Source organism: Molossus molossus, unplaced genomic scaffold (genome assembly GCF_014108415.1).
Source record: "Molossus molossus isolate mMolMol1 unplaced genomic scaffold, mMolMol1.p scaffold_m16_p_12, whole genome shotgun sequence".
In the NCBI taxonomy this organism is placed as follows: domain Eukaryota; kingdom Metazoa; phylum Chordata; class Mammalia; order Chiroptera; family Molossidae; genus Molossus; species Molossus molossus.
The window spans coordinates 2292417-2320408 of NW_023425347.1; the positions used below are offsets into that span (position 1 = coordinate 2292417).

Consider the following 27992-nt stretch of genomic DNA (forward strand, 5'->3'; position numbering starts at 1 on the left):
AAGACAAAGAGAGAATCTTAAAAGCAACAAGAGAAAAGCAGTTAGTTACCTACTAGTGAGTTCTCATAAGACTGTCAGCTGATTTCTCAAAAGAAACTTTGCAGGCCAGAAGGGAATGGCAAGAAATATTCAGAGTGATGAAAAGCAAGAACCTACAACCAAGATTACTCTATCCTGCAAAGCTGTCATTTAGAATCAATGGCCATATAACAAGTTTCCCAGACAAGGAAAAGCTAAAGGAGTTCATCACCACCAAACCAGTATTATATGAAATGTTGAAGGGTCTTCTTGAAGAAAAAGATAAAAGATAGGAACAAACAAAATGGCAATGAATACATATCTATTGTTTCTAATGAACAAGCAGAACAGAAACATTCTCATAGATACAGAGAACGTTTTGTTGGTTGCCAGATGGGAGGGGGGGTTGAGGGAATGGGTAAAAAAGGTGAAGGGATTAAGAAGTACAAATTGGTTGTTAGACTGACAAATCTCAAAGGGAAGGGGGGTTGGGGAGTGGGAAGAAGTAAACCAGAGAACTTATATGTATGTACGCATAGCTGATGGACACAGACAGCAGTGTGGGGAAAGGCAGGAGGGGGGTGGGAATGAGGAGGAGGGAGTCAAATAGGGGCAAAATGAGGAACATCTGTAATACATTCAACAATAAGATAAGTTTAAAAAAATTAAATAAACAAATAAGAACTCTAAAAAAAAAATCAGCTCTTGAATGGATTTTTTTGGCCTTTTGAAAAGCTAGGTATCTACTTTTCCCAAGTGACTTGACCATCTAGTAATTTTATTTCCTATTTAATAAATTAATTATATTGGATTTTTTTTTACATTGTGGGTCTTGATAAGCTCAGATGTGTTCCTGGTGGTCCGGAAGACTGCATTTGGGCAAGGTGCAGTGTGTGCAGGCTGAGGACAGACCAGAGACAGGGCTTAGTTATCTGCTTGTCTTCCCTGGGTGACTATGGTGCCTGGAGCAAGTGCGGAGGAGCCATAAGAAAGCCCAGCAGAAAATAAAAGCCAGGAAGACTTGTAAAGTGCCTGATCTTTGACTGTGTTCCTCCCCAGCCCACACGTAGGTCTGTCACAAAGGGTGAACGCCTTGCTAGGTGTAGGTGCTGAAGCGTAGCTCTGGTCAGCTAAACTGTGCTGGTACAGGGCCAGTCTCAGCAATCTAGGCTGACAAATAAAAACACTGGAAGAAAATACAAAACTGAGCAAAAATATCAGTGGCCACGCACTGCAGGGGAGATAAGGCTATAGAATTAATGCAGGCAAGTCACCAAACAAACAGCGAAGACAACTCCCAGTGGGGGACCAGAATCCAGCGCTGTTACAGCATATTGTCTAAAGTATTGAGTTTAAACTTTTATTTTTCAATTATAGCTGCCACTCAGTATTATTTTGTATTAGTTTTTCTCTGGCTGACTTATTTCACTTAGCATAATACCTTCAAGTTTCATCCATGCTGTTGCAAATGGTAAGATTTCCTTTTTTGTGGTGGATAATATTTTATTTTGGAGTTTAATTAAAGCTGTACAGTCATCTGCCACATAACATTTCGGTCAGTGATGGACCACATAAAGTGGTGGTCCCATAAGATTATAATGAAGCTGAAAATTTTCTGTTGCCTAGTGACATTGTGGCTGTCATAACGTCCTAATGCAGTGCATTACTGACATGTTCGTGGTGATGCTGTACGAGCAGACGTGTGCTGCAGTTGTCCAGCGTGCAGCACATGCAGTTGCAGTAGTGGACTACACCACCTGACTGTGCGTGCACACTGATGTTCTGCAGTGACAGAGTGGCCCAACATCCGTATCACCATTGTTAAGTGACCGTGAATGTACATACACGTGGATTGAAGAATCTAATCACTCAAGTCTTTTTAGTAAATACAGAAACAAAAAACCAAGACTCCCCTAATGACCCGTCCCACAGGTCGAGCAACGCGGACTCTAGAGGGGGAGTGAGGATGAGGAGGGACAAGAGACACCAGAAATGGAGACAAGACAGGGCTCTGATCAAGTCTCGTTTATTCAGGGGTAATTCACATACTATATAGGGCAAGAAGCACCTTTTGCCAAGCACCAAGCTTGCCCGAAGCAATTCCAGGAAATACTACAAAAGGAACAAAAGGTCAGTAAAGACTGGCTTGATGAGTAAATGGTTACTTAAAGAAATGCAAAATGCAGAGATAAAGAAATGCAGAATGCAGAGATATCCTGCCTTGGGGCAGGCGATGGCAGAGGAGATTTTAACAAAATTGATGCCATGCAAAAAGTCTCCCACACCCTAACCCCCCACCCCTGACCACCACCCTTTCTTATTTGTAGATGGACATACTTTTTGCCTGGCTGGTGTGGCTCAGTGGGTGAGCGTTGACCCATACACCGAGAGGTCACCTGTTCAATTCCCGGTCAGGGCACATGCCCAGGGTTTGGGCCTGATCACCAGTGGGGGGCATGCAGGAGGTGGCCAATTGATGTTCTCTCTCATTGATGTTTCTCTCTCTCACTTCTCTCTCTAAAATCAATAAAAGGGGGAAAAAAGGAATAAACTCCTTTAGCTGATTGGACATTTGCTCTAATATCTCGGAGAGACATGCTTTTCTTGGTATTTAAAATTATTTTTCAACTTTTTTCTTTATTGATTTCAGAGAGAGGAAGGGAGAGGGAGAGAGTTAGAAACATCAATGAGAGAGAACATCAATTGGCTGCCTCCTGAATGCCCCCCATTGGGGATCTGGCCCATAACCTGGGCATATACTTTGACCGGGAATCGAACCGGCTACCTCTTAGTGCCTGGGTAGGTGCTCAACCACTGATAAGTCTGCACTGAAGGGATGCATGGAAGATAGCATTCAGTTATCTCTTACCTCCTCGGTCTCACGGTTCACACGCTCTTTCTTCCAGTCTCCAGTAGAGTTACGTTTTGGTGCAGCTTTACTCAGTGTTCACAGGATTGTGACCATCCAAATTACAGCTACCTGGGCAGTGTGCATGGTTACTCTTCCTCACATGCCCATTGTACTCTTTCTCAAAAGTTAAGTAAATATTGCCTTTGTTTATTTCATTTGCTTGGTTGTCTACATACTCCTTAGTAATTCAACCCTAGGCCCTTACCCAGTTGGGAAAATCTCACCTCTTTCTGACACAGCAAGTAATACACTCCATCAGTGCCATCTTCTTGGCAAGTCTCTTGAAGGGTGGGGTTGGTAATGCTATAGCAGCTGCAGCTGGCTCATACCTTGGGCACTCCCTTTGTAGTCAGGGAATTTCCTTCTCTGGGTTTGGATCTACCCTGTTTCTTGGTACTGTTGTTCCTTATACCTCCCCGACACCCTTTTGTTTTCTTCAGTTCTGGCTAAGCACAGCACTTAGGTAGCTACTCAGGTGTACGGGATGCATATCTGCTGACACTTGGGGTATCTGAAAATGTCTTTCTTCTAGCCTCTCTGGAAGCCAGTCATTTGATTCAGTAGATAATTTTATGTTAAACCATTTCTCAGAATTTTCAAGGCATTTCTCTCTTGTCAATGTTGTCTTCTGGTTTTCAGTTTGCTGTTGAGGAGCTGGGAGCTCGACCCTCTGTGTGACACTTATGCCCTCACATTATCTTCTCCGTGTCTCCAGTGGCCTGACGTTCACTGTGTCGTGTGGGTCGCCTGTGGGTTTGTTTTGTTCGCTGCTGTGCACTTGCTGGCACATTTTATTCTGCAGAGGAAATCCTCTTCAGTTTGGGGGGCTTTGCACATTAATTTTTTTTTTATTTTCCTTCCTCTGTTTTCTCTAGCCTTTCTTTCTAGGACTACTATGTCCTTGGTGCTTGTGGCCTATTCTGTTCTTTTGTTTATTCAGCTTCATCTTTTTCTAACCTTTCTATTGAACTTGGCTCACATATGTTTAATTTCAAACAAAACTCCTTCTTTATTGTCTGAAAAAAATTTCTGTTTTTAATGGGTTCAGTTTTTCAGTTACTTCTCTTACCTCTTTGAGGATATTAATGATAATTTTGATTTTAAGATTTCTTCTTTTTTTATATCTGTTTCCTCAAAGTCATTTTTTACAGACTTTTGGAAGTTTAGTTTACATACAGTAAAATACTCTTTCTAGCATATAATTCTTAGTTTTGACAAATACAGTCATGTAACAACCAGCACAGTCAAAATGTTGTTGGATTGCTTTGGTATTTTAAAAAATTACATTCCTGATTTTGTTACTCTGATGTTCCTTGGCTGTCTGCTCGCTGTGAAGACCAGTGGGCTAGGAAGTTGCCCTCAGGATGTGGGTGGTCGTTGCTGTTGGTTTCTCTGCTGAGCCCTTGTCTTGAGTAGCTCGTGATGTCAGACCATTTGTCTCTGCTCTGGCTGGTCAGTTTCCCAGAGAAGCCTGCCCATTCCCTCTGAGGAGGACGTGCATGTCTGCTTGTGTCCTGGGAGCCAACCAGGTAAGAGGGCTGGAGGACACCTGTCGTGTTCTGGGTGCAGACCCGCTCTTTTTTTTTTTTTTTAATCCTCACCCGAGGATATTTTTCCATTTTTTGTACAGATAGAATGGGAGGGAGAGAGAGGGAGAAATATCGACGTGAAGGGACACATCAAGTGGCCGCCACCCGCACAACCAACCAGGGCCGGGGACAAACTGCAACTGAGGTACGTGCCCTTAGCGGGAACCGAACCCGGGTCTCTCCGGACCACAGGCCGACGCTCTAACCGCTGAGCCAAACTGGCCAGGGCCAGACCCGCTCTTACTCGTTTCTGGTGGAGCACTTAGGTCGATGACAGCGCAGTGTCAGCAACATCGGCAGTTTCCTTGACTGTGATCACGAGACTCGTTTGCCAGTGGAACATGACCAGATGTTATGTCAGAGAGGCTTGAAAAGTGCTTTTGTATTGTCAGCAACATCGGCAGTTTCCTTGACTGTGATCACGAAACTCGTTTGCCAGTGGAACATGATCAGATGTTATGTCAGAGAGGCTTGAAAAGTATTGGGCTTGGCCCTTCTTAATGCTGAAACCATTCTGCCACCCGGTGAACAAGCCCAGGCTACTGTCCTGGCGGATGAGCGGCGGAGTAGGCCCAGGCCTGGGAGGCCACACTACGGCACCCAGCCCGGACCAGAAACTTCCCTGTCAGTCCAGGGAATCATGAGAATTAATAAATATTAGCTCTTTTGTTTTGGGTAGCCTGCTCCACAACAAAAGCTCACCGAAGGAGTACCTCTGGTCTTTGACTGTGCCTGGCAGCCCAGTCCTCAGTGCTTGGCTTGGCCTTCTCCAGCGCGTCCGCGTGCTGTTTGGGAGCAGCAGAGAGGGATGCAGAGGTGTGACCACTTCTCACATCGCCTGTCCACCAGTCTCCTCGTTGCTGCCGTTGTCAGGTCTGCTGCCTGAAGTTCACTGTGCTGAGTTCTGAACCTTTTGGAAGGTTCCGTGTTTATTTGGTTGCTTCTTAGCTTTGTCCAGTACTGGCTTAGAGTTTCTTCCTCATTTCTGTCATTTACCATCATGCATTAGTGGCCCAGTTTCTAAGAGTTTGTTGTTGTTTCTCTTTCTTTGTTTATACCTTTAAGAAAAATTACTTTATTACAGTTTCAGAAAGGTTTTGGGAAAGAGCTGAGCTAAATACAGATGTTTATATTGCTGTCTTTAGTTGGAAACTTGATCCAGCATTTAACATATAGTATCATCCTCTTAACCCCCAACCTGGTTTATGGTGGTAATTAACGTTAATGGCTTAGACAGGAAAATGCTGGTGGCTTCCAGGAAGTTAGGAGGAGGTTTGTTCACAGTTCACAGGGCTTTAAAAAATTCACATGTTCAGTTACTGTTTTTAAACAAGTAAACTTATAGTGACTTAAAGGATTTGTATAGATTTTCCCTTTAAAATTAGGCTTTGGAAGAGGAAAATAAAGCATTTGAATGTCAGATCTGGGCTAAGCCAAGAACCGTTGTATATTGTTCATGTTTGCCTTCAAGTAGGTGGTAGAAGGGAAAATGTTTTCAGGTTTTATTATAAAACTTATGACAAGCAGAAGGACTGCTGGCCTGACACATGCCACTTCTGGGGCGTCGGCTGTGGGGTGCAGCGAGAAGGCACTGCTCTGTCTCTACCAGCACAAGCTGGTCCTCGCGAGCTTTCTGGCTCCCTGCACTTCCGAGAGCTGGAGGAGGCCGACGGGGTTTCTTCCACACTCTCAGGAGACCCCTTAGCTGAGAGCTTGGAGTGTCTGGTGTCCGGTGGAGGCTGGTCTCAGTGGGGCTCCCGAGGCACAAAGCTAACTGAGCCGGTGATGGTTCGATGCTCCCGGATAGGGCTGTTGTGTTGAAGTCAGTCGCCAGTTTACTAGGGCTGCCCTAGCATAGCACCACAGACTGAGAGGCTTAGAAAACAAGCGCATGTCCGCACAGTCTGGAGGCTGCAGCCCATGATCCTCTGTTGGCAGGAAGAACCCGTCTCTGCCTGTCTCCCAGCCGTGGTGGTTGTGGCCGTTAGCCTTGCTTGGCTTGCAGGCACGTGGCCCTGATTTCTTCTTTCATGCTCACATGGCCTTCTCTTTGTGTGCCTGTCGCTGTGTCCAAATTTCCCTTTATAGGGACACCAGTTATGTGGGGTTAGTGCTCGCCCTAATGATTTTAAGGTGATTACCTCTGTAATATACTGTCTCCAAATAAGGTCACACTCTGAGGTGGTTAGAACTTCAACATATCTTTCTTTAGGGGCACAGTTCAACCCCTAAAATCCGGCCATTTTCGAGTATGACTTCTCTGTGTGTGTACAGGGCCCCTTGCAGGGCCTCCAGTCAGAGGAGGGGAGGGTTTGCTGAGGGGAGCAAGCCCAAAGGGTCCCATCCCAGCGGGATCTTGAGGCCATTGTCCAGGGTCCTCCATGTTGTGAATGGGGTACATACTGGGCTAAGGAAGTACAGATCCAGTGCTCCTGTTGCTTATTGCTTATTGTTGGGAAAGATAAGAGTTGGTGTGGGGCAGGGAGATTACCTGCAGGCTCCCAGCTGCACACCATAGACAGCACTCCCTCCAGCCCCCTCTCCTGCCGGCTCTGGCCCCGTGCTGGGTGGGCAGCTCTGGTGGTGGTGGGGAAGCAGTCGGTTGGATGTCGTGATTACGGAGGGTGTACATATTCTTCTCAGGGACATGAGAAGACCTGTGCATGGGAGGTCTTATCACTGTCTCCAGACAGGTGTGCCTGGCTCTTAGGCACACTACAAGTGTGTGTGGATTAGTTAATGCTGCATTTATGTGTGTCATTTGTCACAAATATAGAGCAGAGAAGAAACAGATGTGCCTTTTAGAGGAAGGAGAGAGCACTTTCTTTGCCGCGGGTTGGGGAGGCTTCCTGGAAATGACGGCCTTTGAGTTGGACATGAGGGCTGGAGTCGGACAGTTCTGGTAGAGGAGGAATGCCGAGAGCTCAGTCAGCTCCTTTTGTGGTTGTTGTTGTTGTTGACTTTTTAGAGAGAAAGGAAGGGAGAGCAAAATAGAAACGTTGATCAGCTGCCTCCTGCATATCCCCTTCGGGGGCTCGAGCCCACAGCCCAGGCATGTGCCCTGACCAGGACCTCTCAGTCCATGGGATGACTGCATCCACTGAGCCACACCGGCCAGGCACAAACAACACCTTTTAAAATTGTTACTGTTGATAGCATTATTACGTAAGATGATTTCAATTCCATTTGTAAGCAGGATTGTCCTTTTTCCCCCTATCATTCCCTCCATTTTCCTTTTCTTCTAATTCCATTCCTAGTCCCCACACAGGACAGGAAAGCAGGAGACAGTAATTCTGGTCCTCATATATCCCTGATGTGTGACTTCCCTGGGCTTGCACTGAACGACTCCTTGGGGATGGAACTAGAGCGGCCAGTAATTTCCTGGCCTGCTGTGTGTTTGCAATGTGGTCCTTCGTCTGTGGCGGCAGCCGGCCTGGGCGCCAGGGCTCCGCAGGCAGGGATGCCGGCAGGTGGACTTTCCTCTTAGGAACTGTGGTAGAACACTTCTGACATCCAATTTTTCATGGATTCTGTTTGAATATAGTTTGGTACTGTTTCTAAAGTATACAAAATTACTAGGAAATCATAGTACATCATAGTTTTATTTGCATGATACGATATCACACTGAATCGTATGCATTTTTTCTAACTCTTATCATTTTTCTAACACCGTCTGTAGTAGATATTTGTTGCTATGGCACAAATTATCCCCAAGCTTAACTATTTCCAACAACTAGCATTTGTTTTGTAGTTTCTAAGAGTTCGGACTCTGAAGTGGTTTAGTTGAGTGGTTCTGGCTTCAGGTCTCGTGAGGTTGCAGTCGGCTATCGGTCAAGGCTGCAGTCATCTCAAAACTCAATGTTGTTGAAGGACCTGCTTCCAAGCTCAGTCACGTGGGTGTTTGCAGGCCTCAGTTCTTCACAGGCTGTTGGGTAGAGGGCCTGTGCCCAGGGCTGTCTCAGTGTCTAAGGATAGAGCAGTTGGTTTCCGCAGAGCGTGTGGTAAGGGGGGGAGAGAAGGGAAGGAGAGGGTGCTGGAGCATGTCACTCTCCTCGCCCGTGCCCTGCCCAGTGGCATTCTGCATGAACTCATCTCAGCAGTTCTGTGCCATGCATCCCCCGCCTGCCGTGTGCCCTGGTCACACAGACCAGCCCTGGGACATTGAGGGACATTGTGGGCAGGGATTGCCCACAGGCATGAACACCAAGAGGAGGAGATCACGGGGGTCATCTAGGGGTCTGCCTTCCAGACATTTCCCACTGTTTTTATAGTCTCAAGTTCTGGAATTCATGTGATTTCTCCACTACTACTTTTGGGGAAATCTAGGAACTTGGAAATAATCCAGCAACACCATCTTTATTATTGTTTTCTCCCTCATTATGTTTCTCTTTAATAATAAAAACATCTCTTTTTATACTTGTGTTTTTTCAGTCAGCATTTTATTATGGAAAATTTAAAACTTCAGAAAGGCTAAAGAACAATATAATGAGCTGCCATGTACCCATTATCCAGTGTGAACAATTACTGATTCACGGCCAGTGTTGTTTCATCGGTCCCTCATTCTTCTCCACCTTGGTTACTTTGACACCTCACAGTCACAGTATAAATTCGTTGTAAATATTTCATTATATCTGTCTAAAAAATAGGGAGACTTTAAAATATCTCAATAATACGTTAGAAAATGTAACAAGAATCTTTAATAGCATCAAATAAAAACCCAGGGTTCAAATCCCCCTCTTGTCTTATTGTTAAAAATATTTTTTACAGTTTGTTTGAACCAGGATCCAAATAAGGTCTATATATTCCAAATTTCAGTGTCTTTGCATTTTATTCTTATATCTTGGATGTGAAGATTTATGTTGGTTTTTTCATCCATCCTCATCATTTTATAGATGAAAACATTTGCCGGGGGTTACATTGCTGGTTCACTTAAGATTAGAACCCACACCTTCTAGGGTTTCTTTGGTTAATCCTCACCGTAGGATATTTTTTTCCATTGATTTTTTTTTTTTTAAGAGAGTGGAACAGAAAAAGATAGGGGGAGAGCGAGAGAGAGAGAAAAACATCAGTGTGAAAGAGACACATTGATTGGTTGCCTCCCACATGTGCCCTGCCTGGGACCGGGGAGTAAACCTACGTGTCCTTGATCAGGAATCGAACCCACGACCCTTCAGTGCAGCTGACGCTGTAACATCACTGAGCCACACCGGTCAGGGCATACCTGATTCTTTGTCTCAGATGCTTTTCACTTTAAGCAGAAGATATTTTCAAGGCACACCTTTGAAAGGAACTTTTCTGTCCTTTGGTTTCCTTTTGAATTGTGAGCGATGACATGAACCTGCGTCCTCCTCACTTGGCCCCGGGTGACCGAGCTTGGTGGTGCAGATTCCAGCTGTGAGTCCCGCCCAGGGCCATGCGCTGGTGGTCCCGCTGCTCTCAGCTTTGCTCAGCCTCTTTTCAAGGTTAATTGTAGGCCCGTCTGTAAAGTCAGTGGTGCGGACCTTTGCCGCAGACAGCCTAAATCTCTCCCAGGTTGGTGCTCTCAATTTGCGGAGCCCTCACTTTGCCCTTCCAGACGTCCTGCTTTTGTTTGCTCCTGATTATATATTCTTTTGCTCATTTTTCGTCGACATATAGCATGGGAATTACTCCGTATCAGTTCGTAGTGGTCTTTTTCAGTCTTTTTTCCACACTGTTGGGTTTTTTTTTAACTTTTGTAATATTTTATGGATTTGCTTCTTATTTCAGGAAGCATTTTTAAATACTGTGTCTCCAGAAGCTTTAGAAGGTGATCACGTCGTCTTAAATACAGGCCACAGGAGGAGCTGTAAGGTAGCAGTCTTCACTGTGTGCTGTTTCCGCCTTCTGGCTCCCAGGATGAATTAATTTAGTTTTGCCTTCATGGGTCTAGATCTCCTATCTCCTGGTGAGCAAGGTTTGGACTTAGGAGAGAGCCTCAGTCAGGACTCAGTGTTCGACACTGACATCCAGCAGAATGCTCACATCCTTGCTGTGTGCTCAGGGTCGGTGATCGTGGGTGCTTTTCCGTCCTCCACAGGCCCGCCAGCTCATCCTGCAGCACGGCCTGACGCTCAGCGACCTGGACCGGCACCCAGAGGTAAGTGTCAGGCCGCTCTGTCTTGCTGTCTCCTTTTTTGTGGCTGTCGCTTATCCATGGGCTCTGGGTATCTGTCACATGTAGGACTAAGTTCAGTTCATCATATTAGCTTTTCTTCTGAGACCTTGAGTGTTAATCTTGGCTGAGGTCACAAGTTGAGAGGTGTTTGGTTTCCAGAATATCCCCTTTGGTTTAACCATGAAGACTCAATCTGAGTGTAGTGAAGGGGGATTAGACGAGCCCCCAGCTGCTCCCAGGGCTTCCTTCGGAACCTGGACAGACATATGGTAGCGAGTCGGCCCACAGAGCTTCCACCACGTGGAGAACAGAAGTAATCGTCTGAGGCACCATGCTCATGCTCATAGGTTAAAATTAAGTTTTATGGCAAAGATGATCACACACCTGGGAATTCCAGAGGAGACTGAAGTCGAGAAGGGTGAGCAGCATGCTCACAGTTAGCGTTTACTGAGCCCTTACTGTATACTAGGTATTTTGCTTAGTGCTGCACCTGTGGTAAATTATTTACTCTCCAGTAGTGTTGAGGGTGATTACTGTTATGTACCCATCTTTTCACAGATGTGACAAAGGCACCGAGAGGGCAAGCCACTTGCCCAAGACCGTGCTTTTTGTAAGCAACAGAACCTTTGAATTCGAGTGCTTCTAGCTCTAGAGTGATGAGGTCAGATTTGAGTGGAGCTGTGAAGGCTCTGTGGCGAGGGCAGGAGAGGACCTTCTAGAGAGGGATGATGGGAACCACAGGAGTAGTTTCAGGCAGACATGTGGACATATGTGGACAGTGCCCAGACTGGCTGGGGTGATCAGGACTGAGTGGTGGACGATATTGCTGCAGGTGGGTGCAGGGGAGAGGACAAAGCTGGATGGAAGAGGCAGGAGAGTAATGGCAGCTCAAAACCAGGCTGTTATTGGGGGATGGTGGCCTAGTACCCTAGTTGTCATGGTATGCAGGGGCCTGCAAAGGTTAGCAAGGACCATGGAAGGTCTTGTTGGGAGAAATCTGTGGGCAGAGCTGGGTGCAGGCTGAATCAGCTGTTGAGCACTGTTGGTCTAAATATGGGCCTGCCATCCCAACAGAAAGGGTTGCTACCTTCCAGGCCCCGGAGAGTCAGTTGTCCAGCCAAAGCCTGGCCCTAGGATTATGCAGGGTCAAGAAGGAGCAGTGCAGGCCATGACTTCAGATAAAGGCACCCTGAGCTTTGCAGGCCTTACTCCTGTGCCCCGGCAGCTGCACCAAGCAGCTTCCAGCTGCAGCTCAAACTGAGTCTGTACCCTGAAGTTCTCTGTTGCTGTTCTTAAAAACTCCTGAAACTCCTGCATTGCCCATGTGGAATACCAGGAATGAGGAGAAATACATGCTCCCTTGATTTCTGAATTTTGAAAGGCGAATGGACCGATTGCCCTTTGACACTTTGGGGGCTTTGAGGGCTGGCAGTAGAGCTTCCTAATGAAAGAATGGGCAAGCCCGACAGGTGCTCTGACAGTGTCATCGTTGGGGTGCCTCAGATAACTTCAGTTCCGGATCACACCACTGTGTGTAACTTGATAACTCTTCATCGGGTCGTCTTTGTCCGTTAGAAATTGCCCATGTTTGCCACACTAATGTGCAGACTTCTGTGTCAGTGTTTCTCAGCTCTTCCTCCCTTCCTCCGTGATATTTTAATACCACAGATACATGTGTATATCTGCTTCTGTGCTTGGGGGTGATGTCACCCACATTGAGATTGCATGATTCCCATAATTGCAGTGTGTCCACAGAGAAGCTTGTCAGTGAGAAAAGGGAGTGTAAGAGCTGAACCCAGGTGTGGTTCCCAGGCTCCATGTTTTTTTCCAGGGACCCTAGGAGAGCAGTTGAACCTCTCAGGCCTCAGTGTCTTGATTGGTTAAAAGCAGATCACTGTACTAGCTTATTGGGCTGCTGAGGGTCTGTGAGCTATTGCATGCTCAAGCTTTGCACAGAACCTTCCCTTGAAAGGCTCTTAGTGGTTTTTGTATCTTTCCTTCTCCCAACACAGATTGACCTTGCCATCGATGGTGCTGATGAAGTGGATGCCGATCTCAATCTTATCAAGGGTGGTGGGTGAGTGTTGTGGCGACTTTCTTGTTAAAGAGTATCTGCCAGTTAATCCTTAGCAAAGCAAAATGGATTTCAGAATAAGCAAATTGTTACTGTGATGTACCTGAGCTTATCTTTCGACTAGGATGTTGAGAGCTATGACTGGCAAAATAGGCATTTCTTGTCATTAGCTGCAAAATCTGGTTACTAGGAACCTGGGCCTCTTCAGTGAGATTATTCATCCTAATGTGTTTTCTGTCTTCTGCTTATTCAAGCTTTGAAACTGTGCAGGCTAAACAAGCATGTTCTGCCTTGCCCGGTTTGGGTCAGCAGTTAGAACATCGGCCCATGGACCAGAGAGTCCTGGGTTGGGTTCCCACTAAGGTCACATACCTTGGTAGCAGTTTGTCCCCAACCCCGGTTTGGGTCGTGTGGGTGGCAACCAGTTGATGCGTCTCTCTCACATTGATGTTTCTCTCCCTTTCTTTCTTCCTTTCTTCTTCCTGTTCTATCTGAAGATAAGTACAAAAATGTCCTCGGGTGAGAATAAAAAAAAAATAATAATAATAAATAAATAAATAAACAAGTATGTTCTTGGGCTACATTATTAGGTCTGTGGGCACCCGTGCGTGATCTTTGCTTCGAAGCTGCTCTTACCTCTGAGCAGTTACTGATGCATTTATTCATTCATTTAGAAAACATTGGTGTTTCTTAAGTGTTGATTTGGGGGGGGTTGGGAAGGGTGAGTTACAGAAGGTGAATTTCCTGTTCTACTGGTTCTTATACCCAAGCAGACTATGAAATGACTTAAAATTTGTTTAAAAGTTAATTGTACTGTCTACTTCATCACCCTGTTGATAGCCTATAGGCCAGGTTGTTCCAAGCTTATCTTACTTCTCCAGCCATAGACCCCTTCTGTTCCCCCCTGCTCAGATGGCTTCTCCCGAAGCTTGGGCTTTCCTCACAGATGCATCTCAGCGGCGCCAGGCCCGGCCTAACGGGGGACCCTGGTCCACTCCTAGGTTTCTCCCAGGCGCAGGCTGAGGTCTCCATAGTCCCTGCAGTGGGTGCAGCACGGCCTCGCTTCGGCTCCTGTGACAAAATGCCATTGCTGGGTGGCTGCGACAGGGGCCATCCTCAGTTCCGGAGGCTCCTTAATCGAAGGTGGCTGCCTTTCCACTGTCTTCACATCATGAGGGAGAGACTGGGCCAGCTCTCTGGTGTCTGCTCATAAAGATTTCCATCTCACCAGACCAGGGCCGCACCCCTGTGACCTCAGTTAACCACAGTTACTTCCTCAGAGGCCCCGCCTCCAAATGCGGTCACACGGGGTTAGAGCTTCAGCCTGAGAATTTGGGTGGGACACAGCATGATGGACTTAGGTCATGTCCCTTAATAATTACAAAGTAAAGGTCTCTCTAATTGCCAGAATTGAGTGGTTTTCTGTACCTGACTAGTTCCCAGATTGAGTCTGTCCTGCCCTGTGTTCATGTTCTTCTCCCCATCCAGCGGCTGCTTGACCCAGGAGAAGATTGTGGCGGGCTACGCCAGTCGCTTCATCGTGGTTGCTGACTTCAGGTGTGGTGCTGAGTGTTGTGAACTGTCTGCCAAGGAGGTAGTTAGACCCAGGCCTCACCCGCCTCTTACAGAGGAGGAACCAGAAACTTGGAGGGACTGCCTGACTCTGAGACGCACTCCTGGGATGCGCAGTGTCTGGGGCGGGGGTGCTGCTTCATTCCTGGGATGTGCAGTGTCTGGGGGGGGGGCTGCTTCATTCCTGGGATGTGCAGTGTCTGGGGGGGCTGCTTCATTCCTGGGATGCGCAGTGTCTGGGGGGGCTGCTTCATTCCTGGGATGTGCAGTGTCTGGGGGTGCTGCTTCATTCCTGGGATGTGCAGTGTCTGGGGTGGGGGTGCTGCTTCATTCCTGGGATGTGCAGTGTTGGGGGGCTGCTTCATTCCTGGGATGTGCAGTGTCTGGGGGGGCTGTGTTCTGCTGGAGGGGGGGCTGCTGTTCATGTGACCTTTGGGACGAGGAGGAGCAGCTCCATTTCCTGGCTGACAGACACCCTCACATGTCACTCACTCGGCCTCAGGGAGCCTCAGGAAGCAGGGCAGAGCCTGCCACGGGCAGTGACTCAGCACACCCCGCTTCCTCTCGGGGTCTCATGTCACTTGTGCTGCGCACAGTCCTTGACCTGGCTCTCAGGTTCTGCTTCAAGGAGTCGGGTAGAGGCACTTGTGCTGAGGTTTTGTGTTTGTTTGTTTGTTTTAGTATTTACTTGTGAACTATAGCAGTAGGAAGAACATAAATAATAAATACCTGTACCCACACAGACTAGCCATAATCAGACTCCCCCATTTTTGTCATTCTTCAAATACATTTAAAACCTCTGTGTACTTATCCCTGCTTGCCTGCTGTGCCCTTTCACTGTATTATTGACCCCATTCCTGAATTTGGTGTTTATCTGTACCACGGAGCTGGTTTATATTTATTGTGGTGTTTACTCTGTTTGCAGGAAAGATTCAAAGAACCTTGGGGATCAGTGGCACAAGGGAATTCCCATTGAGGTCATCCCCATGGCTTATGTTCCAGTGAGCCGAGCTGTGACTCAGAGGTTTGGGGGCGTGGCTGAACTTCGCATGGCCGTCAACAAAGCAGTAAGTGGCAGAGGAGGTTTCTGGAAGCCAGTCCAGGTGCTGTGTGAGCAGGAGTGCTGGGGAAGCCTGGTGTGCACGGGCTCGTGGTGTACCCCTGCTCCCCGGTCTCCTAGTGCTGGGGAAGCCTGGCGTGCACGGGCTCGTGGTGTGCCCCTGCTCCCCGGGCTCCGAGTGCTGGGGGAGCCTGGCATGCACGGGCTCGTGGTGTGCCCCTGCTGCTCCCCGGGCTCCGAGTGCTGGGGAGCCTGGCGTGCACGGGCTCGTGGTGTGCCCCTGCTCCCCGGGCTCCGAGTGCTGGGGGAGCCTGGCATGCACGGGCTCGTGGTGTGCCCCTGCTGCTCCCCGGGCTCCGAGTGCTGGGGACGCCTGGCGTGCACGGGCTCGTGGTATGCCCTGCTCCCCGGGCTCCGAGTGCTGGGGACGCCTGGCGTGCACGGGCTCGTGGTATGCCCTGCTCCCCGGGCTCCGAGTGCTGGGGACGCCTGGCGTGCACGGGCTCGTGGTATGCCCTGCTCCCCGGGCTCCGAGTGCTGGGGACGCCTGGCGTGCACGGGCTCGTGGTATGCCCTGCTCCCCGGGCTCCGAGTGCTGGGGACGCCTGGCGTGCACGGGCTCGTGGTGTGCCCCTGCTGCTCCCCGGGCTCCGAGTGCTGGGGACGCCTGGCGTGCACGGGCTCGTGGTATGCCCTGCTCCCCGGGCTCCGAGTGCTGGGGACGCCTGGCGTGCACGGGCTCGTGGTGTGCCCCTGCTGCTCCCCGGGCTCCGAGTGCTGGGGACGCCTGGCGTGCACGGGCTCGTGGTGTGCCCCTGCTCCCCGGGCTCCGAGTGCTGGGGGAGCCTGGCATGCACGGGCTCGTGGTGTGCCCCTGCTGCTCCCCGGGCTCCGAGTGCTGGGGAGCCCTGGCGTGCACGGGCTCGTGGTGTACCGCTGCTCCCCGGGCTCCGAGTGCTGGGGGAGCCTGGTGTGCACGGGCTCGTGGTGTGCCCTGCTCCCCGGGCTCCGAGGGCTGCTCTACTAATCCCGTGTCAGACTGCTGTGGGCTGACTTCCTGAGGTGTGTGTCTTCTGTGCAAGGGGGACTTTCTACCTGAAGCCTGGACCACCCTGATTAACATCTGCTCAATCCGGGCTTTGGGAAGCCCCTGGGACATCAGGTTTTTCAGCTATTGTGTTATAATTTTCTTTTCTCCTCCTTCTTTCTCATTCTGTGGTTAAATTTGACAAGTAGTAGAATTTCTTGGGGGATTTGAACCCCTTCTCAGGAATATACTCCAGATACTTAATCCAAATGTTTATCTTCAGCTTCTAAAGTGGGTTACACTGAACTTGCTTTTCTTACCCATAAATAATTAAAAGCAAAAGTAATTAAAATGTCTGAGCGGCGGGAGATCACATCCACATGCAAGGCCAGTGTAGAGCCAAATGGCTTTATTGCATGTGCCTGGGAGCAGGCGGGCTGACTCCTCGAACAGAGTTTGTTCGCTGGGTTTTATAGTTACAAACTACAGAAGGTAAAAAAACTACATTAAAGAAAACCCACATTCTCTTGGCACCGCGTAATTGGTTTCAGGGCTGATACGAGTTGTCTGCGAGGTAAGGAGTCTGCTCTGGCAGAGGTCTGGGCCATTATTAACCTCCTTCTGTTTCCTGGTCCCTCCAAGTTTCCCAAGGCCATCATTAACCCCTTGTCTTCATGGTTCCTCTGGGTGTCAGGCTCAGGTTTTTTAGAAAATTTCTCGGGTGTTTGCTTATAGGAATAGCTGGTCAGAATGGAGTTTAATTTTGTTAAAACACTATTAACCCTTTCAGTAATCATCTAAAAACTAACTATAGTTACAAGTATTACAGTCAAACCTTGTTCTCAAACATCTCCCATCTCAAACAGTTTGGTTCTTGACCAAGTTGTTCATGGAAAAAAGTCTTGGTTGTGAAACAAAACTTCGTTCTCTACCTGACTGATACCTCAGCATGACAAAAAGCGTCTCTCGGGCCACAAAGGAGAGAGTGTGCCACAGTGAGTCAGTTTACCGCTAAACCTGGCCCTGTTAACATCTCAGGAAATTGTGCTGTGATTTTTTTTTTTTTTGCTTTTGTTGCTGGTGAAATGGATGATTAGCACAATTTTAAAACATAAAGAGGCCATCAAGGGTGCTACTGTTGCCCTGGCTGGTGTGGCTCAGCGGTAGAGTGTAGGGCTGCAGACCAGTGCGTCTCGGGTTTGATTCTGGCCAAGGCACTGGCCTCGATTGTAGTTTGTCCTTGGCCCTGGTCTGGGTCATGCGGGAGGCAACCAGTCCATGTGTCCTTACATCTGAGACAAGTACTGAAACTGATTAATTTAAGGCTAATGCGGGGGATTCAGTACATTTAAGAAAAGAAGTATTTGTTTATAGATTAAACAGTACATTAGACATGTATTGTATATGAGAAAGATTAAAACGGAATCATTGGATTAATCATTTGAATTAATCTGGAACGGGTTAATATTCAATTTATATATTTCTAATGGCAAAAAAATGATTAGGTTTTCTAACAAATTGCTTCTCTGACAGCCTTCTGGAACCAATTAAATTCGAGAACTGAGGCTCCATTGTATATAAAAAAACTTAAGATACAGAAAAGAAAGGTTATCTGTAAATCTTCCTTGATACATTTTTTAATACATTTTTATTGATTTTTTTTAGAGAGAGAGGAAGGAAGAGAGATACAGAAACATCGAGGTGAGAAACATCCATCAGCTGCCTCCCGCACACCCCCTACTGGGGATCAAGCCTGCAACCAGGCATGTGACCTGACCTGGAATCAAACCGGGACCTCCAAGTCCATGGGACGATGCTCAGCCCACTGAACCACACCAGCCGGGCTCTTGATACATTTTTATCTTGATGTGTTTTCTTTCTGGTGTGTTAGTGACTTTTCAGAATCATTGTCCTGATCATTGTCTGTAGTTGGACAGACCTCTGACTCGGGCTCCCTTTGTAGCTGAGGGACCAGGAGGAAGTTGTTGGAGGTTCCCTCTCGTAGCTGTGGTTATTCCAGAAAAGAGCCTCGGCGTCCTGCCTTCGTGGACCCCTTCACTGAGCACCCGCCCTTCCCAGTTGCAGGGGAGCCCTAGTCTCTCTGCCTTTGACTGTGCTGTTCTCGCGGCGTTTGTGGTCCTGAACACTTCGTAGTGCCCGGAGCTGTTGAGGAATTCTGCATCAATGAACTGAAACGACCCCCACCTGTTTGACCTCAGAACCCATCTCTGCTTCCTCTCTTTCTGCTGGGGCTGCCTGTGACTGTGGGTGACATAGCATTACCTCATTTCACGTTATTGACGGTACTTCGTGTGAGGCCCTGAGAATTCTGTGCCTGGTAGCCTGGTTCTGAAATCCAGTAATAGCTGAGAATTGCTGCGCGCTCACTGCGAGCATTCGCTGTGGAAATTGCTTACCCACGTGGTTTAGACCTAAGCTGCCTTGTGAAGTCGGAATCACATACTTTCTGCAGCTGAGGAATCGAGGCTCACAGAAGTCCGTGGTTCCTGAGATCTGCCCCTATGTGGCGTCCAGACTCCAGTCCGGACCCCAGAGCTCTTGCTCCTCGCTGCTCACAGCACTGCGTCCTGGAAAGAGGGGGGCAGGGGGACGGCTGGGGAGGGATCCTTGGGACACTTTTCTTTGGCTCCTGCCTCCACTTTCCCGCCCCTGTCTACCTACCTGTATCTTCATCCTTGTAAATGTGGGAACTTATCTCCTAGGGCCCCGTGGTGACGGATAACGGGAACTTTATCCTGGACTGGAAGTTTGACCGGGTGCACAAATGGAGTGAAGTGAACACCGCTATCAAAATGATCCCAGGTAACGTGGGTGGCATTCGCCCTCCCTTCACGGAGCCTTCCCTCCTGACCGTTGCTGAAGCGGTAGGGAAGGTGGCTGCGCTTGCGGCCTTCCCAGACCAGCCACAGGCAGGGCCTCTCCACTGGCAGGGAGCGCTCGCCCCAGAGAACGTGGTGTGCCCCGAGGAAGGCGATGTGGCTGTGGGGCCACGGCCACCAGTAAGAGGGCGTGGGCTACATGCCGCCAGGGGAGGAGAGGCCTAGAGTCGCCAAGCTGTGTCTCAGGGAGTGTGGGGCAGCCCCACGGACAGGCAGCTGTCCTCGCTCTGTGCGCACACGTGTCCCCTCTGAGCCCAGCCCCTTCGCACAGGCACACGGTGCACGCAGGATGAGGAAGCTGAAGGGTTTGTCCAGGGTCCGAAGCGCCAAGACAGGAGCCCCAGGCAGCCTTCAGACCCTAAACGTTTGGTTCCTCCTCCTTCCAGACCCAGGGGCTGAGTGACAGGGACATCGGAGCACTGGAGAGCCTCAGGTCGGGGCCCTGGGTAACGGTGGGCGGGCAGCGTAGAGCGGAGTTTTGAGTGTGGGCTAGCGGAGGGGCTAAGGGCTCCTACGAGGGGATCAAAAGGAGGAGGGAGAGGTGAGAAAGATGAGTCTGCGGTTTGAGAGACTAACATTCCGGCTTCCAGAACTGGCTGACGAGGCAGGGAAGGCGGCTCAGCAGGTGGCGACGGCGGGGCAGCCTGCCCCAGCCCTGCCCTCCACGGGTGGGGCACTGACTGTCTCGCCCTCTGTAAGGCTTATTCTAATGCCCACCTCGCAGGATTGTTGGGGTCAGATGAGGTGAAATGGTGCTCAGCATCCAAGGTGGTGGTTGTTGAATGACTACATCCCTGGGAAGAAGATATCGTCTTCATTACTTAGTGCTAGATTCTAAGTTATCCTGCTTTGGGATTGAAAATGGTGTGAGTATATACCATGTTATAAAGAGCTCATTCTTCCAACCTTACTTTAGTTCGCTGTTTCAGTCTTCCATCGACATTTTTTACCAGATTTCTTAAACTAAAAAGATGAGTTGAATCATGCTTATTCTCTCACTTAGTGTTATCTTTTTATTGGAAGAACTAAAGAATCAAGCAGGCAAGAGGAAGAACAAACACAGAGGTCACGCTTAGTAAGATGGGAGGATTTGCCTTAATGACAACACAAACCAGCCACGGGCCCGGCAGGAAACGTCACTGGTGCCGCTGCTGCCCTGGGGCAATCGCCACAGTGCCCACGGGCAGCTCCGTGCTCCTGCTCAGCTCTTTCCTGCTCACTGTGACACGGAGGTGCCTTTGCTCTTCACCTCAGTACAGGTTTCAGCCCAGAGATGACTAGAGTCTGAAGAACTTACAGTGAAGAACATGAAAGAAGAGAGGCTTGGATGTGAAATCATTTAGCACAGTGCGGCCAGGATCGCCTCGTGGTTCGCTCTCTCTCTTCTCGCCCCGGTTTGGGCCATTGTACTACTTGCTGCTGGACCGAGACCCGGGAGGGGAAGCACGTGTCCTGCTCTGCTGTCACCCTGCTGTGTGCGCTCACGAGGTCACTGAGAGGTCACCACACTGCCTCTGCATGTGCCCTTGGGTGACGCCCAGAGCAGACGGGCTGTGTAGAAGGGCCCCACTGCTGGGGCTCTTCCCGTGTCCACACTGGGCGTCCTCGGCCATGCCTGCTATGTGAGGGATGGGGTCGGGCATTCCCTCCATCTGAGGAGAGGTTGCTCCCGGATTAGACATTTGACACATTTTCTGAACCTGGTTTGACTGTCTCTCGGATCGGATGGAACCTGTCACCTGTGTCACGGTGATGTGAAAAGGACGGGTCTTGAGTGGCCACTTTGCTTATCTTTGGGAGGCTCCAGCCTGTTCGCACAGTTCAGTGCGAGGGACCTTTGTGTTTCAGTGGTTTATTCTCTACCTGGTGGCTTTTCATTGACGATAGATTATTTTATTTATGTATTGGAGGTGTTTGGGGAAGTTTTAATTATTTTTATTCTTTTGAATTTATGTAGTTTAATAATACAAGAGTAAACAGTGAAAATCTCTTTCTTCTACCCCTCCAACTTTCCCTGTCTGGAGGCAGGCAGTGTTCCCAAAATTGTGTCCTCCTTGAGCTCTTTGGTGAACAAAGCCACCCTCCCCCATGCCACTGCTCTTTATACAAGTGAAAACACACTAGATACAGGTTTTGCTTCCTAGTTTTTTCTGTCGTATAGATTAATACAGAATAGTCAGTGAAAGAGCTTCCTCACTCTTTTAAAAATAATTGCAAGACTAGCCCTATCCTCCTGACACTTCCTGTTGCCCCACCCTGCCAACCTTGAGCCCTGGTGGCTGCAGCCAACCTGGGCCCCGTTGCCTCCTGCACATGCCTAGACCAGGGCTAGGGATTGAACCTGCAACTCAGGGGGTGCACCCTTGACTGGGAACCAAACCCATGACCCTTCAGTTGACGGGCCAGTGCTCCAACCACTGAGCCACACCAGCCAGGGCCCATTGTATTCTTGAGGGACTCTCGAGGTCCAGGAAGGCTAAGGGAGTGTCGGAGACACATGGGGAGAGACTGAGTGTGTGGCCCTCAGGCAAAGGACATTATTTCCTGCGTACCCCGTGCCACCGTTCCTGTGCAGAGATCTCCCTTCACAGGACCAAGTCTTAATCTGTTTTAGCCTGATGGACTCTGCTGGCCTCACCCTGAGGACTCCTTGAGACCCCGCCCCGCTACAAAGTTGTGCGGGCACTGGGTGGGGGGCAGCCACACTTGGATACCCTGACACTTTGTTGAGTGGCCTCAGACCCAGCACTGCCATCGAGATGGAGAACACCTGTTTCCCTACCTGGTGACTCACTGAGAATCTCTTCAGGTAACTCAGGCGTTTAGTGACTGACAGGCAGCCAGCAGGCGGAGCTGGGTCATGGGTGCTGTGGGCCTTTTGCTGCCCTGCCCCTGGCTCAGCACTGGTGGTAGTCAGCCTCGGGGCACTGCTTGGCTCCTCCCTTGCGGACACAGGCCCAGCAGAGGACCACCAGCTGTGGACCACTTTGTAGCTCCAAACAGGTAGCCCGGGGCCAGTCACAGGCAGTGCCTGACATCAAGCTGCACCAGAGTCCCTCCCAAGAGGTCCCAGAACCAACACATCCAGTGGTGAGCTTCAGACCACATCAGAGCACAAGCCAATTAGCTCCACAGGCAGCACACTCAAAGGAAGATCTCCGCAGGCACCAGACCCTGCTGGGCCAAACTTTGCTTCGTGAGCTCAGCCCCCACACAGCAGCTCGTACACGGGTCAGGGTCAGTCCTCACAGCCCAAGGGTCATCCCCACACACGGATGATTCAGCAGCAGTCAAGACTCAACTACAACAGGAGGGCTCACGTTACCCATTCAAGGGACATTCCTGGAGTGCATGCCTCACATGATCAGGGAGACTGCACCACTGAGCCCCACAGGACACCTATTACATAGGGCCATCTTACCAAGACGAGACCAAAAAAAGAACCAGTCAGACATGAAGACTACAGTAACAAATTAATACACTGGAAGGAACCAGCAGCAGATAGATGAAGCAGGTCAGATCAGCAATTTGGAAGACAAGGTAGCAGAAAACATTCAATCAGAGAAGCAAGAAAATAATTTTAAAAAATGAGGATAGTTTACGGGACCTCTGGGACAATAACCGTATCATAGGGGCACTGGAAGGAGGAGAAAGAGAGTGAGGGATTGAGAACCTATTTGAAGAAATAATGACAATCCAAGAGGTGAGGGTTAAAGGCAAAGAGAGAATCTTAAAAGCAGCAAGAGAAAGACATACCTACAAGGGAGCTCCCATAAGACTGTCAGCTGATTTCTTAACAGAAACTTTTCAGGCCAGAACGGAGTGGCAAGAAATATTCAAAGTGATGAAAAACAGACCTATGACAAAGACCGCTCTACCCAGCAAGGCTGTCATTTAAAATCAATGAAGAAATAAAGAGCTTCCCAGACAAGGGAAGGCTAAAAGAACTTATCACCACCAAACCAGTGTTATAAAACGGCTTCATGGCATTTCATTTTCCAGCTATTGCATAATTTATTTCACCAGATCCCTACTAGAGGATATTTGTGTCCAGTCCTTTGCTAGAAGGGAGTTACTGGATCAAAGGATAAGTGTGTCTCGTGTTGCTGGATGGTGTTGAGTGGCCCTCCATGGAGTGCACCAGTTTACCCATGTGCCCGCAACACATGCGGGAGCCATTGGACTTTCCCTGCTGGTTGAACAGTATCATTTCATTGTAGCCTGTGTGTATACAGTTGACCCCTGAACAACACAGGATTTGAACTACACAAGTCCACTTATATGTAGACTTTTCAGTTGACCTGTGCAATTCAAACCCGTGCTGCCTGAGGGTCGGTCCCGGGTGGGTATCAGTGTATGGCAGAGGGCCAGCTGTAGTTATATTTCAGTTTTTGGCCATGAGGGAGGTCGGTGCCCGTAACCCCCGAGTTGTTTAAGGGTTAACTGAATAAGTATTTTCAGTAAAGGTCGCTCACACTTGCAGTTAATTCTCATTGCTGAATAGTATTCCATCCTATTTATGTGTGTGAAAAAAAGTTTCTGTATTTATTCTACTCTTGATGGGCATTTGGGTGTTTCCAGTACAGGTCTCTTGATGACCATATGTATGCCTAACAGTTGCTTATATAACCAGAGTCGCACTGCTGGATCATTAGATATGAATATGTTCAGCTTTAGAAACTATATCAACAAACATTTTCCAAACTGGTTTGCCAGTTACTCTCTCTGCCAACATGTAAAATGTCTTTTCACCCTCGGCAGATTCCACCACGCTCTGTCCGCGGGGCGCGTCGTGGTGTCGCGCAGCTCTAATCTGCACTCCTTGTTGTGTCGTTTGACCCCACTTCTCCTGTTTATGGCCGTTTTTGTGAAGGGCCTCTGAGTCTTTTGCCCATTTTCCTACTTGGTTGTCCTCTTACTGATTTGGAGAGTTGTTTACAGATTTCGATGTGGGCCTTTTGTTGGGTATACACATTGCAAATAGCTTGGGCTCTGGGGAAACCTCTAAGGCTCACCATGTGATTTAGAGTAACTGGGAGCGGGTTTACTTAGTCACGGAAGACCCCCAAACTGGAAAATGACTGTTGTGTGACATCTGAGGGACAGAAGAGGCAGCTGTTGTAGCTGTCAGAGGTGACCAGTACAGCAGAGGGAGTAGCATGACAGCTGCTGCAGCGGTCAGAGGTGACCAGTACAGCAGAGGGAGTAGCATGACAGCTGCTGCAGCGGTCAGAGGTGACCAGTACAGCAGAGGGAGTAGCATGACAGCTGCTGCAGCGGTCAGAGGTGACCAGTATAGCAGAGGGAGTAGCATGACAGCTGTTGCAGCGGTCAGAGGTGACCAGTACAGCAGAGGGAGTAGCATGACAGCTGCTGCAGCGCTCAGAGGTGACCAGTACAGACAGGGAGTAGCATGACAGCTGTTGCAGCGGTCAGAGGGGACCAGTACAGCAGAGGGAGTAGCATGACCGAAGGCTGTGAGGCCGGAAGACGTTTCCACACGTGGTCTAGAGTCAAGACAGCAGGGGAGAAAGGACTTGTAAGAAGAAATAAAAAGAATCAGAATCTCTTTTTATTTTTCCAGTGTTGCTAATGGTCATTGCTCCTGCTGACCCTCTAACCCTTGATTCTTTTCTTGCCCTGGAAAGCTGAAACTTAATGCTTCCTCCCTTCCTTTGTCCTGCAGGTGTGGTGGACACGGGCCTGTTCATCAACATGGCTGAGAGAGTCTACTTCGGGATGCAGGATGGCTCCGTGCACATGAGGGAGAAGCCTTTCTGTTGACCCTGCCAGGAGCGCAGCGTGTTCACCTCGCGCCCCAGCCCCAGCCCGCAGCCAGGTGGACGCGCCTCCGCAGGAGCCTTTGCCTTAACGTACCCGTGCCAGGGGCAGCCGGTGGGGTTCAATCAGTCTTCTTGTATTGTTATTAAATGTTTTTTTAAAAAGAGAAATATGAACATATATTTTTACTATTAAAAGTACTCAGTTTTTAAAATAAAGTACAACTTGAATTCATGGTTTATATAAAACATTTGCCAAAAAGGGGGTGGGGCCTGTCTTTTAAATGTTTAACTTGAGCCTGCTGGTTAAACTTCTGAATACTGTTTGCTGAGGGTTGTAAACCGAAATTTTTCTGTAACATGAGAAGAAGGGCCAGCCAGCGATGCCCCTGCCTGCCCGGAGCGCGGCGCTGCTTCCCGCCACACTCCTCCTCGGGTCCGAGTTGTGCCGTGTCACGCACAGTGCCTCGTCACACTTCTGACTGCGGTGTGCGTGACCCCGCGTGCACTGCCGGGGACGCGTGCTGGCCTCCTGTGAAGGTCGGGTTCCTTCGGAGCCCTGCTGTGGGAAGCACTTGGCCCGGAGCACGTGCTAGTACTGCTGTGAAATGTGAGGCTCTTGTAAACGATTGTCTGTTTGTTACTGTTTTATTTGTTCTTTTATAATTACCTGCATGGCTCAGCATCAGAAGTCTCACCTCTTTATATTGTGTGAGGGTTGAAATAAAACAGTGTGGTGCCTCTTCCACGTCGACTCTTGTCTCTACTGCAGCGTTTGCAGCAGGTTGTGCGAAGATGGGGGTCAGTGCTGTGCACTGGCTGGTTTGGCTCAGCGCTGGAGTGTTGGCCCTCAGACCAATGGCTCCCGGGTTCGACTCCGGCCAGGGCACGTGACCTCAGTTGCAGTTTGTCCGCAGCCCTGGTTGGGGTCGTGCGGGAGGCAATCAATCGCCGTGTCCTTCTCACGTTGATGTTTCTCTCTCTCATTCCCCTTCTCTCTCCCATTCTGTCTGAGGATAAATGGGAAAATATCCTCAGGTGAGGGGGAAAATCAATTTTGCTCACCTAGTTTACATTGGATCTTGATGAGGGGAGAAATTTACTCAACAAATCTTGAGCCACAGAGTAGGTAAATATTTCCTTTATTCCTGAGAGAGCTTGGTATCAGTTTTATTTTCTTTGTTAGTTATGGACAACACAGCTGAACAAGTCACAAATTATTCCCAAGTTTTATATTAGTAAAACCTTTAGTCAAGGACACTGACAAGTGGTGAAATGGTGACCTGAATGTCACCCTCATCCCCCTCCTGTGTGCCCGGAGATCAGTGAATTGCCCAGAGAGCCCCATGGACAGGGACAGGAGAGGCGGGGACAGCTGGTCGCGGTCGTCCTCCCGGGCCACGGGAACCGCCTGAGAATCCTGCTCTCCCGGTGCTGGCTCAGGGTCCGAGAACAGTCGGCTTGCCCTCCGTTTGGAAGCTTGGGTCGTCGCTGCCAAACTTGTTGACATCTAAGTCTCTGCCAAATTAAGTTGCAGAATAAAAGTTCAGGACTGAGCATTGAAGAGGCTTTGTTTTTCTTGCCGAATTCCTTCTATTTTTCTTTGAGCTCAAAGTGCTCTTTAAAAATGTTTTTTTTGCCCTGGCCGGTTTGGCTCAGCAGTTAGAGCGTCAGCCTGCAGACCAAAGAGTCGCAGGTTTGATTCCGGCCAAGGGCATGCATCTCGGTTGCGGTTTGTCCCTGGCGCTGGTCGGGGTCATGCGGGAGGCAGCCAGTCAGTGTGTCCCTCTCACATCGAAGTTTCTCTCTCTTACTCTCTCTCCCCCACCTCTCCCTTCCTTCCACTCTATCTAAAGGTAAATGGAAAAATATCCTCAGGTGAGGATTTTTAAAAAATAAAATAGTTTTCTCACACACAGTTGGGAAACCTACTGTTAGGAGTGCTTTCTTTTTCTTCGAGACTATTTTGGTCTCCATGACAGTCAGTTTTTGCACAAAATGGGCACTAGGTCTTAGCTGAGAAAATCTGATAGAACTGATGTTAAAAAGGACCTTTAAGGCTCTGTGGTGTGGATTAAATTCAGGAGTAAGACCAACAACAAGCCACCCGGGTTCCCGAGGACGCCGCACGGGCTCTGGGGCCGGCCTTCAGCTGCGTCACTGGCCCTCAGCCCACCGGAAGCCACTCCAGGTGAGGGGCCTCTCTTCCCGAGAAAACCCGACTTGCCATGCTTCAGACACACGCACCGCAGTTTGTTCTTGGGGTAAATTTTGATTCAAGTTTCTTCAATAAAATTGTTAAATGTGACCTTATAGGCGGTAGGTTGGATGGAAACCACTTGCAGGCTGCTGATCAGTGTGAGGGCACAGGGAAGGTGCTGGTCAGTGTCTGGGAACCGTTATAACCAAGTTAAACTGCCCCGTCGCTGGGGGGGATAAAGAACAAACCCTACTGAATTTTGGTTTCAGCGGTGGCTCATAAAGTATTTATACTCTTCATCTATGAAAATTGTTCTGAGTCCCCATCATATGCAAATTCCTAGGGGGACTTGGGGCAGGGACAGAAAAGTGAGATGCCACCAGTGCTCCAGATGTTTCCAGCCTGCTGGGCTGGACAGACAGGTGGGGGGGGGACACTCCCATGGAGAGGGAATGCGAGGGGAGGCCACTGCGGCACAGTGCGGGAGGACACGGGTCGTGTGAGCCTGTCACCGCTGCGGCACAGTGCGGGAGGACACGGGAAGTGTGAGCCTCTTTCCACTGCGGCACAGTATGGGGGGGGGGGGCACGGGACCTGTGAGCCCGTCACCGCTGCGGCTCAGTGCGGGAGGGCACGGGTCGTGTGAGCCTCTCTCCGCTGCGGCACAGTGCGGGAGGACACGGGAAGTGTGAGCCTCTTTCCACTGCGGCACAGTATGGGGGGGG

At 49.2% G+C, this 27992-nt stretch overlaps 1 protein-coding gene across 1 annotated transcript in view; it reads left to right on the plus strand.

Annotated features, from left to right (window-relative positions):
* RPIA (ribose 5-phosphate isomerase A) overlaps positions 1-25798 on the plus strand; it is a 41876-nt gene extending 16078 nt beyond the window's left edge. The window contains exons 4-9 of the mRNA XM_036257172.1: positions 10577-10636; positions 12667-12731; positions 14217-14285; positions 15226-15367; positions 19111-19210; positions 24974-25798. Of these exons, the coding sequence (XP_036113065.1) occupies positions 10577-10636; positions 12667-12731; positions 14217-14285; positions 15226-15367; positions 19111-19210; positions 24974-25071 (534 nt within the window). The 3' untranslated portion in view covers positions 25072-25798. The remainder of the gene's footprint in view (positions 1-10576; positions 10637-12666; positions 12732-14216; positions 14286-15225; positions 15368-19110; positions 19211-24973) is intronic.
* The last annotated feature ends 2194 nt before the right edge of the window (positions 25799-27992 follow it).